The sequence below is a fragment of the Barbatula barbatula genome (genome assembly GCF_947034865.1).
Source record: "Barbatula barbatula genome assembly, chromosome: 1".
Classification (NCBI taxonomy): domain Eukaryota; kingdom Metazoa; phylum Chordata; class Actinopteri; order Cypriniformes; family Nemacheilidae; genus Barbatula; species Barbatula barbatula.
In genome coordinates this window covers 7,187,739-7,199,854 of record NC_136766.1, presented here as the reverse complement: position 1 = coordinate 7,199,854, position 12,116 = coordinate 7,187,739, and the positions used below count along the sequence as shown (strand labels likewise).

The window sequence follows — 12,116 nt, the reverse complement described above, 5'->3', positions numbered from 1 at the left end:
CAAATAGATTTTAAGTCTTTGTAACAAATTTGGGGTGAAGAGCAAAAGTTATAACCGTGTATAAGGCTGAGAGATATATTGAAATATACAATTATTGTGCATTTCGCAATATGCATATCGTCGATGTTGGACTGAAACATTCTAGTTGTATCTCCTAAACTTTCAAAACTTTACAAGAAATTTAAAAATCTATTACCGTTTCAATTAATATTTGTTACCTAGAAAGTCCCAAATGAAGACGTTCTTAAAAAGGCGTGGTGACTTGAAGCCATGTTGGAACACCTGCTCCAGAGCCCACACCAAACCATACTCTCCACACAGAAGCAACGTGAGGCTTCCTCTCTACAACAGGACAACAACAGGAATGTTATGTCTTCATGTAATTCACAACAAAAAAAGTTTCAACAGGCCATTCACATGCAGATATGCTTACAAAGGACCCTCACCTCTTTCTCTGGCTTATGGAAGTGCTTAACAATGCCATTGATCGCCTCTCCCACTCCTTCCTGGATCTGCCCTGTGTTTAACTCTAAAGGATAAAAACATAAAACATGTTTGAGACCATTCATATACTGACCATTAAGTTCAACATAATCCATGGACTTGTGCACACACTTGGTTTGCTGTTTGGTGAAATGGTGACAAATCTTCGCATCATTCCGGGGGATTGCTGCATCGGTGGAGTCCGACACATTCTCTCCTCGCTCTCTGTGTTAGTCACCAATTCGCCCACCAGTATCCGCTCCAGGCTGCCATCATCTACCCCCTTTCCAAGCCAACGGCCACATGGAAACCTACACAACAGTCTTTCAGTCAGTGAAGGCTCTTAGAGAATAATATAAAAAATGTGTAAAATGTCTTTGTACTCACTTGTAAGTGTGTCCTGTTATTCCATTGCGGACCATCACAGACTCTACCAACCACTTCGCATACAGGCCTGAGTTATCATGACCCATCTGAACGGTGGTCAACTTGCCCAGGTTCTGACACTGTGGAGGTAGAATTATAACAGACCAAAACGATTAGTCTGGAGAGCAGTCGATGGACAAAATAATACAATTTAAAAATAAAACTGGGATTGTGCAACATGCAATTGTATTTGTTCATTCAGTGTAGGCGATATCTGGTGTATCGGTTGCCATGGTAATAACTTCAGCATCAGCTCCATCAGACCTTCCTTTATAAAAACCGAGAATTGCAGGAGACAATTAAAATGAAACCTCTCACGTTGATCACATGGTGTTTAAGCTCACCTCAAACGTGATCTCCAGAGTATTTCTGGGGACCTGTAGTACCCCAGTCTCAGCTAGTTCCCCTGACACGCACACCCATGGGTTGGCGGTGAACATGGAGCCACCGAGTTTCTTACTGGGAATGATCACCACATGATACGGTATCACTGTAAACAACGAGATAGAATACAGATAATGTCATTAGCAAAAAATCACAGCGATAAGTTTACTTGTCCATTTCATGTGATACTTACTGATCGTTGTGAAAACGTTAGTGAAGCAGAAGTAATCCACGGCATTGAAGGAAAGGAGGTGATAGAGAAACTGCTCTTTCTCATCATCACAGCGAAGAAAAGCGTAGCGCTTATAGAGTTTCCTTTAGAAAATTCAAACCACAATAAACCATTAAAACCATAACGACTAATATGTACAGCATATGAATATCCAACTCCACCGCATGGCATTGAGATTCGACAGTAAATGTGAGTTCAAACGGAGAGCAAGGTTACTTCAGGTCGGCACACCACAATGAACATGATCCACTTTACTGTTCTAGGCACATTCATAATTTAAAACCACATTTCTATGGTGGCTTGTTCTTTGCATAACATAATCATCGTCTTATAACCCATTAACTGATTTATTAAAGTAACTTTTATTTCAAAAGCAAAGAACTTGAAGATCTTACTTGGTGAGTTCATGGTCAGACAGAAGTTGTTTTAGGTGCCTGGAGAGCAGTTTCTTCTCCATAGAGAGACGCACCCATGCCCTTGCCTTTCCCACATCGGTCTTGATCTCACTAATGTTCTGGATGTGCCTGAAGAGCAACCAAAGCTGAATATCAGAGGCTTTCAAGTCCAATTTGAACAGTTGAATTCACTTAAAGTGACATGTTGTATTTAAAGATAATATAAGTTACAGTCAAATAATTGTAAATGTCAGAATAATTAACATAATTCAATAGTCCAAAAAGTTGGTAATGGTGCCATGCTATGCCATGATGTTGGTAACCAACATTTTTCTATTTGCAGAAGAAAGAAAATAACATAGGCTTTAAATAACAACGGGTATGTAAATGATGACAGAATTTGATGACAGACCTCCTTTGGGATGTTCTAGGTGGTGGACTACTCTCTTTAGATATAGTTTTGGCCCCTCCTTCAATTTTCGGTCCATTTTGTTGCTCGCCAGGTGAAAACATTCAATAATGTAGCTAATTTAACAGCACGCCTCTCAATTGAAGTAGTGATGCAACGAAACCTCTCTAGCAACTCTCTAGACTTGTGTATTACACAGGAAGCAGTTATCTTGAGGAACGGTTCAAGAGAGAAATGGGGCAGAAGAATTGACTCACAGACTCCCCAGAGCATCAAGCCGGCATGCTGTCATCGCCTGCATCCAGACGCATTCACTTCCACTCCAGCACCGTTAGTCAACACTGTCGAACCTTGCATAAAGAGTTACCTCCTGGCTCCCCAGACCCCAGATATTCTCTGTTCGCCTAATTTAACCTTAACCAGATCTGCATGTGTAATAATTTTATCCTGATCGTTCAGTGTTTATGCTGTAGTTTATTAAAACATTTTTATATTGTGGAATAATGACTAGTATAGACTCCGCAAATTGCTTGTAATGTTTCCTCGTTTCTAAGTCACCTGAATAAAAAAGCACCTGAAAAATGACTACATTTAAATGTACAGTAGTTCAAACTATATTAACGTATCAAAACATTGCCATTTAGTGCTGTTAAAAATGTGTTAGTAACCCAAACAAACAAATGTGTTGTTTGTGGTGGTAATGCTGACACCACAAATACAGCAAAATTCAGATCAATACTTAGTTAACTGGATGTGTTTGATGACTTGACACTAGTAGACACCGGCATGGATAAAGTGATGGATGATACTAAGGCTTCTCTTGCTCTGTGATGTCACATCACAGCTCAGCGGGGGTCTGATGTTTATTAGGCTGGAAATAATATGCAGACAGAAAGCGTCTCGCTGCTTCCCTCACCTCACGCAATGAGAAGAGACCAGACTACAATCTGACTATACTGTTTATATCCAGAGAGAAGGCTACAAGCCCCAAAAAAATCTGTGACTTCACATAAATATACATGATGATAAACTGCAAGAATCTCTTGGTCAACCGGTTTCACTAGAAAGATTCTGGACTGGTAATATCAAAGTCATAATGGTTCACCAGCTAGACCAGAACAAGAGAATCACTAAATAGCATAAACCAGCCTGGGTCTACTATAAATGTCTAATTCAAACATTTTCACCACAGATATTCAGAATTGCAAAATAATACACGATTTTATACCTAAAGGCATCCTGTTCACGAATATGTTTTTGTTTTTTATAATGACACACCCAAAACATTTATTTTAGGAGTTCTTTGATATGTTTTTGTTTATGTACATGCAGATCAATGTAAAAAAAAGGTAATTATTATACTTAAAAGTACTTATCATCAGAGTAAATTATGTATGGGTGTACAGTTATAATAGGGGTGTGTTTTAATTCTTTTCTGTCAGAAGGTGGAAGTATAAAGCAATGCTTTTAGCAGTCAGAGCTAACACTCACCTCATGTCCTGGATCAAAGAGACTTTAAGAGGTGGCATTGCACAGCCAGCGTCTGACTTTCTCCTCTCTGTCTCATGAATGATCCCTGAGACGAAACAGAGAAACATAATGTGTAAAATATCAAACATATGACAGCGATTCAACACTTTTTCAATAACAGCAACGCTGAAATATAAACATATTTGGGGTTGGTTTTATATCCCATGTACTGTATGTGGTGTTTCAAAAAAGAAAAGCTGGAAGCCTAATATTAAAGGTTTCTTGTACCCCGACATCTCAAATGATAAATCTTTATTATATGCTTATTCTTGCAAATTGAGATAAGGAGAGCCAGCGTTTGAACACAGTTTTTTATGTTTTTGTCCATATGTGCTTTGAGATATATACATCTTATTATATTCTACTGTGCACTGTAAAAAGAAATTTGAAACGCAAAATGCTTTCCATCTTAAAAGGCAGCTGCCTATGTGGGTAGCCCACTAGGTCAAAAAAGAAAAAACAAAAATCACGATTAATCTCTTTTACCAGGAGGGGTGAGGCCAGCTGGAGTGGCATCTCTCTTCTCTTTGCTCTCCTGATAATGTAAGAGGTGCGACCACAAGGCAGATTTTCCCTGGCAAAAACACAAACCAGAATCAGGGTCAAACAAATCACAAACACAAGGGAAGCCAAGCTGCCATGTCTTGCAAGTTAGCATGCTCATGTGTGGTTTCTGTACCTGCTTGACCTGCAGACCGTGACTCCAGATCCTTTCCAAGAGATCACACAAGCTGGCGATGAGCGTGTTCTCCTCCACACCCGTGATGCTGACCTCCCCGTGGCCCAGCTCCACCGCCTCCCTGCCCATCTTCTCCACAAGCATACGTTTTGTCTACGCCGTGGATTAGACTGGGTTAGCAACAGTTTACATCAAAATCCTCACTGTGACCCTGTTTACATTTGGTAATGCCATCTATTTGATTTGATCACTTTGTATTTGAGATAAAACACCTGACTCAGAAACATACAGCGTCTGTGCTACCAGCTCTGACTAAATCGGAAAGTTGTAGTTTATCATCAGAAATCAAAGGTACAAACGGACCTTATTTCTGCACTCTTTCAACAACCCCTCAACAAATTTCCAGTTGGTTTGAGCGATGACTGATGGCGAGAGGTTGGAGAGTTTGGGCTGGCGGAGGGTGGTGCCAAGGTTCCTAGCCTCCTGAATGTACTTCTGCAATGACAAAGCCTCACAGTCACGGAGATTTAACACAATGATAAACACTGATGGCTTGAAATCATGAATAAATGCATTGTGATATTTGTATATTTGACAATAATTGTTTTTAATTAAAGAGCACGAAAAACTTCCACCAGAATATTGAAATGCTGCACAACAATAATAATAAAATGATCTAAAAGATCTAATTATATTTTGTTATTTCTCTCGTAAACAAATAAACCTTTTTATTTGTATTATTATATTATAAAAGTTTTATTTGTTTAAAAAAAAAATTCAGAATGCAGGAAGCAACTGTAAAATGTGGTGTATGGGTGAGTTAAAACCATGTAACTTTTGTCAATAAACAAAGTCCTAAGCATTCTAAAAGTCTTTGTTTTATCAACATAAATTGTTATTTTTTTCTTTTGATTTTGTTTAATGACAATTGTTTTTCACCACTTTACCACAGTACACTTTATTCACTGGGCAAAGAAAGGATAAAAACGGAGGAATTTTATTCTGAAGGAATTAATCAAAGGGAAAAATGCAGGACGCAACTGATGCTTATATGGCTGCAGGTTCAGGATAGGAAGAGAACAGAGGGAAGACCTCCTGAGATTCACGGTCTTATCTCACATCTTATCTAACACATACCACATCCACCCTGACGGACCTCAGACACGGCCTGAAAGTCTGAGAAAACCAGTAATAGTCCAGAGCCAGCAGGAGCTGAGGCTCAGAGACCAGACACTCCACATGCTGAGAGTGAGTGCGTGTAAGAGGAAGACAGGACAAAAAGATAGAAAAAATAAACATAGGGAAAGAAAGAACACAAAACGAAAGAAACCATGACAATGGAAAGTAAAAGAACAGAAGACATTAAGATGGAGATATGTGAAGAACAAAGGAATAAAGAATAGATGCTATTCATACCTCTCTCTGGTCATTATCTAGATAGAGATGTTCAGCGTGTTGCTTCTGTCTGTCCCTCCTCCTCCACTGTGCAGGAGCGCTGCGCTTCGCATATCTAACACACCACAACAACAGCATTACATCATGAACTTAGCACCACAAACATAGAAAAAACATTTCTAGAAACCCTCTATATTGTCATCGCCGTCCGAAACATCAACAAAAAAAGATTCATTCTCACTTGTTGCTGGTGGGTCCAGTAGAAAGCACATCAGACTGCAGTCGGGGGAAGAATCCAGGCTCATACCGGCCCTGGCCGATCTTCATATCCAGCAGGTGGGGGTGTAGAGCCGTGTGGTCGATCTTACACAGTCTCATCTCGATGGCTTTTTCTAAAGCAACAAACAAACACATCAGAAACAACGTCTCACACATTACTGATGAATCACCTAAAACCCCATATGGTGTCAAAGAAATGATGTCATCGTCATGGTGACAAGAAACCCAAATCGCAGGAGGAGTGTAAACGTGTGATGTGGTCGAATTAAAAAGACAGCTAAGCCACTAACGGCAGGAGCGGTGCGTAGGTGGAGCGGGAGTGGGAACAGTGCGTAGGGAGAGTGTTGGCAGCACCTGCCCATTGTCCTTTCACACCGGCAGCGTATGCTTGCACTGTGCACCACGCTGCCTGGGTAGGTACCACAGTACAACAATGGAACTTCGCATGATGTTATATTATATACATCAACGGACAAAATATCCTGAACTTCATCGAAGCGCTTTTAACATTTAGGCATTTGGCAGAGTTAGATTGCATAACTATGATTTGTTAAATCTGCCCGTTTCATGCCCTTTTGGATCCACGTATTAAAAGTTTGAAATAAAAAGCCATCATGCTTTGAAGGATACAAAGTCACTAAAGGATTAACTCACCATAGTGGTTTTGGCCAAAAACACTGTCACACCACTTACTGACTTTTTCCTGTCAATCCATGTGGATTTTGTCCGTAAAGAATGTACTGTCGCTTTAATTAAGCGTGAGCAGCACAGCAAAAATTGAATCAGTACCGAAATGATCACTGCACCGCTGCTTTTATGGGCCACTTCTACTCCACTTTTTAAGCGTTTGTTAGGAATGCTCTCATCTGTTAACATGTGGCAGAATAAAATACGCGTGCGGTGTGAAACAGGCAAAACGCTTACATACACGCTCTCAATGTCTAGAATACACCTACCACCTTCCATAAAGTCAAGTCACTTTTTTAATGCAGTCATAGTTTACTTACATTGGCTATAATTGTGTTTTGCATTATAAGGAGTGAAGTGTAGTATACCGCCCTACAAAGGCAAAGCGCAGTAACTACACATTTACTCTAAATTGAGTTCAGGCTTGAAATGGGCTTTGTGACACCTGTTTAGTCTTGTGACAAAGTCTCCTGGTTCATTGCAGGCGTCCATTTTATGGACACAAAACCACACATTTCTCCAAATATATTCTCTTATGTTCTGCAAAAGAAAGTCATATACAGGTTTTGAACAAAATGAGGGTAAATAAAGGATGACTTAATTTTTGAGTGAACAATCCCTTCTAAAGATGATACGTGTGTTAGTGGTTGCTAGGGTGTGGGGATTATTATTTTCTAGTGTTCTGTATAATGATGAATTTAAGCCCCTAAATACTTCCTTTCACAAACGTCTTAACCAATAATAATTTAGCTGTTAACAATAAATAACATTTCCATTTAAAGATCATTTATGGCGTTTTCTTCTGTGGGTGGGGCTAATGGAGGACATCTGAATGTGAAGCACTCAACACATAAACCCATAATACATTGCAGGGTGCGGAAAACATTATGATCATAATACCCGTAGTGATTTCCCATGCTAATGCCTATAGATATCATCATTAATAAAGTGTCAGGAGCAGATCAAGCACCTAATAACATTTCAACAGCAGTGTGTCTGCAAATAAAGGTCACAAATCTATAAAAAACGAACTCGCAATCAATGTGTGCTTAATATTTAAAGTTAGGTTCATGAAGAAACCAATATGACATTTGAAAATGACCCTTGTGGATTAATTTACATTCATTGAACTTCTAGAACATTTGCCATCAGTGGGACATCCATGATCCATTAACCTGACAATATACTATACATATTTTACATATATTTTAATGTAAATCTAATTATTGCACTATACTTAAAATGTTGGCAATCATGCCAATGAAGCTTTGCAGGCTTGACCATGTTCACAAACAGATAACAATTTTTTTCCAGAAGACATTTTTATTTCATTATGCTTATTTGGACCCTGCCGGAAATCCCTTGTCTTAAGTGACGAGCTGTCTCACCTGCTTCATCAATATTGGTGCATTTCTGGTACATGGAGGTGCGCAGGGTGGGCGTCCTGACATTTAACATGCGGACCTTGTCAACACGGGAATCAAACACTCGTAGCGTGTGTTCTTTGTCCTCGTCGTCATGGCACAGGATCTTGCTGTCAATGAAAGAGGCAAACATCTGCGTCTCCAGGAACCGAGAGAGGAACGGCAGGTAGGGTTCGGGCTGATCCGACAGGAAGGAGGCCTGCAGTGAGTAGAATCCATAAAGGGATGACCATGTGAAGCTGGTGTGAACAACATTGAAGCTATACAGCATTTGGAGTTTTGTCATGCAAAACGTTTTGGACATTAAACCCAGTTGAAAATTCAGCACTGATACCTTGTCAAAGTTCTGCATCTGGTCACGGTTGCTGAACCAGGACTCTTTATCTTGGCTGGGCTGGATGACAAACACCTCGTAGTCAGCGAACATCTGGGTGAAGCGATTAGCGAAGACCTCCCGGACACGAATGTTCAACTGATACATCCTGAACTCATGTTCATTACACTGCACTTTTGTGTCCTTATTAGTGCTCGCGTCTTCCTTCACATCCAACTGCCAAACATACAGAAGGAAAACACACTGTATATAAAGAAGCACTGCGGTGAATTATGAACTAAAATAACTTTAAGAGATGGTCCTCACTGCAGAACACAAGATCCAGGTGACTAGGTTGGATCCAGATCCAACTCCTCCCACTTTATATACTTAGCCGCAGTTTGGAGAGTTAGGTTGCCAACGTTTGCTCTTATCAGTGCAATCATAATTCAGTGTACGCATTCAATTATGTTAACCTAAACTCTTACCCTAAACAGAAATGTAATAAAATACGTTATTAAAAGTACCCTTAAAATCCTTATCCAAAACCTGAAACACATAAAATATGTCTTCAGCAAGAATGTTTTTCCGTCAAAAGAATAACTTTAGTTACGACTCAATGCGTTAGAGAACCAATACAACATGTGTTGTGGCAAAACAGCTGCAGAAATCTGTCGACTAAACAAGACACAGTGGGAGTAGACTGGATTCAGTTTCGACCAATCACAATGCAATCCTTAACCCTTGGATCTCGCATTCTGCAGTGAGGAGCTACCGGAAAATATTAGCATAGCTTTACTTCGGTAATGTGCACAATCACAACATGTAAAAAAGGCAATAAATCCCACCCACTGCTTGGGAATCAAGCAATTTCAATAGCCCCGCCCACTTTGAAATCTCAAAACAAACTCTACATTGCTGTAGTGTAAAAAACAAACAAGCTCTTTAGAAGTCAACAAATAAAAACACTAAAAACTGAAATAATATGGTTACATGAAATACAATAATAGTAAATCAGGAAAAACTAAAGTTAGCTAAAAATAAAAAAATATAAAAAAATATATTAAATCCCAATCAGACAATAAAATTTGACAATCGCAAAGGAAGGAGTTAACAGATGATAGAGAGAAAGTTTGGCAGCACATACCACCATCTCCGAGTTATCTACATTACCATGGTAACCTGAGTGCTGGGTCAGGAAGTGGACAAATCTGCTTTGACTTAAAGCGCTCCTTCCCAAGAGAATCTAACTTTACAGTGTAGCCATGCTGAGCATGAAAAGCATCAAGTATGCCAGCCAAGTATGATGGAAACAAAACTAGTCCAGACTAAAGGATGTGCTGAGTCATGGGCATGAAAGCGGATTTAAACAAAGAAACCTTTTCTAGTCTTCTCATTTAGAAGCGTTAATAGGAATAAAGAGTCAATCGCTGGTCTTTAGAGACAATGTGAACTTAAGCTGCTCATTGTCAGATAGCAAGACTTCAGCCCGCTGTGAATCAGAACATCTTGTCTTTAGTCTTTATAATTCACTCATTCTTTTATATTGCCCACACAGTAATTATAACGACTGCCCACACTATACAGATCTGCTGCATACAAAGCAGCTGCCATCACTTCTGAAGCAATTGTTGAAATGACTGAATAAACTGCTAATCCTCAAAGAAACAATGAAGTTAAAAACCTTAAGTCTGTTAAAAAGAAAGAAACGTCATAACAAATGAAGTCCTGCAGAGACAGAGGATCAGTCACATTCTTCTAACATGTTATATTTTTATGGTATGTTTTTATGCAAAAAATGGTTATGTTGACTAGCATTGACTCACCTTCTCCAGACTGACTCCAGTCCTCTTGACCAGCGCTTGAAGGCGGGCTATGGTTTGGTTTTCTCTCAGCAGGAAAGAGTTGAGCGGCGAGCCCGCCAGGTTGCCGTTGCGTTTGTCAGAAACCACGTCGGCCGAGCGAAAGCTCCTGAGCTTGGTGTGGACCTCACTGCATTGTGGGTTTGCCTCTGGAGACAGTCCATACGCCAACAGAACCTCAGAGATCTCCTGGATGAACTCCAGCTTGTTGGGAAACTGAGGCAGGTCCTCTGGTAGCTCGATGAAGTGGTTGTCAATATCGACAAAACACAAGTTGGCCTGAGGAAAAATTATTTCATTAGTCATTAAAACATTGATCTGTGCGTGGATGTTAAGGAAAAACTTCCCAAAGAGAAGCAATATAGACTACTGGTTCTGTCCACAAGAGGGCTTTGCACAATCCAGTATAGATTGTATAGATTGCTGATTTATATGGTACTTTTATGGTGTTTTAATTTTGAAATTGAATAACCCTAGTCAGTGGCCTTTATGATCTTTCATTATTTGGTAGAGTCATCAGGATATTCTTAAGTTCACCTCATATTTGGCTAAATAAAGTGACACATGGTTGAACGGCATAGGAATGAGTAAACATTAACAGAATTTGTAGAAGCGAATCAAAGGATAATTCCACCCTAAAAGCTATATTCTTTACCTCTTATCAGAGAATTTTACAATAACATGCTGTTATAAAGATCACTCTCTCTTAACAGCTCCCAGAGACGCATCGCCTATAAGGTTAAAGCAGCACCATTCTTAGGAGAAAGCACATGAATCATCTCTGCTCATGAATTCGTCCTGCACTCAATGGGCAACTCGTGTGGGGGCGTGAGAGTGGGTCACTCACCTCTTGGGGAAGTTCCAGCTTGGTGCGGTCATCCTGGCCGTTGGAGTGTAAACCCATGAGGTAGGGCACGGGAGCGTCCAGGAAGTGAAGCAGGGATGCGGGAAGGATCGGCACGTACACATGCTGCCATTGGAAGGGGAACATTAAGGCTGTGATGCTCTCCGCCACCGCCATCAGCCGCTGGTAATCTGCTCGGAAAATGACAGACACGTTTACAAAAGCCAATGCAAGAGGAGGATGATGCACGGCGGTCTTACCAGACAATGACACTGGTTGAAAAAATCTACTCCGAACTGACTGGCTTGACTATTAGTCATCAGTGTATCACTGACATTTTTTATATAAATGTATGTAATGCACTTTGTCCGTATAGCTGGCCGTAAAAGGAAACTAGGACAGCAGACTAGACTAGACAAGACGTTAAGGCCATGTAAGACTGAAAGTAAGAGCTTTGACATTCTAAACTATGTAATAGTCCATGAATAAAAATATATAATATCTCAGATTTAATTAAAGTATCACTCTGCATACAGACAGACAGCCGGTACACTAAGAGGGTTTTTGTGAGAATGTCCTTGATATTCTAACGTTCCTGATATCGTGATACAGTAAATGATTCCTAAGAGCCTGATGCGCAATGCACTCTCATGTATGAGAATGACACAATTTCATGTTTCAAAGGGAATAGGCCAATTTGAAACCCACAAAACACAGTAAAAATGGCTGATCTTCAGGTTAAGGTCTCCACCCTGCAGCCCCAATGGATCACGT

The 12,116-nt window shown here is 40.0% G+C and overlaps 1 protein-coding gene across 3 annotated transcripts in view; it reads right to left on the bottom strand.

The window, feature by feature from the left end:
- dennd5a (DENN/MADD domain containing 5A) overlaps positions 1-12,116 on the bottom strand; it is a 31,053-nt gene that overhangs the window by 1,964 nt on the left and 16,973 nt on the right. For all 3 annotated transcript variants that reach the window (XM_079456761.1, XM_079456760.1, XM_079456759.1), the window contains 17 exons: positions 11,346-11,533; positions 10,463-10,777; positions 8,658-8,873; positions 8,288-8,522; positions 6,175-6,325; positions 5,955-6,048; positions 4,902-5,033; positions 4,539-4,691; positions 4,346-4,433; positions 3,821-3,905; positions 1,921-2,049; positions 1,487-1,608; positions 1,254-1,399; positions 871-989; positions 616-794; positions 447-529; positions 219-342 (listed from right to left, as the gene is read on the bottom strand). In XM_079456761.1, the coding sequence (XP_079312887.1) occupies positions 219-342; positions 447-529; positions 616-794; positions 871-989; positions 1,254-1,399; positions 1,487-1,608; positions 1,921-2,049; positions 3,821-3,905; positions 4,346-4,433; positions 4,539-4,691; positions 4,902-5,033; positions 5,955-6,048; positions 6,175-6,325; positions 8,288-8,522; positions 8,658-8,873; positions 10,463-10,777; positions 11,346-11,533 (2,559 nt within the window). The remainder of the gene's footprint in view (positions 1-218; positions 343-446; positions 530-615; positions 795-870; positions 990-1,253; positions 1,400-1,486; positions 1,609-1,920; positions 2,050-3,820; positions 3,906-4,345; positions 4,434-4,538; positions 4,692-4,901; positions 5,034-5,954; positions 6,049-6,174; positions 6,326-8,287; positions 8,523-8,657; positions 8,874-10,462; positions 10,778-11,345; positions 11,534-12,116) is intronic.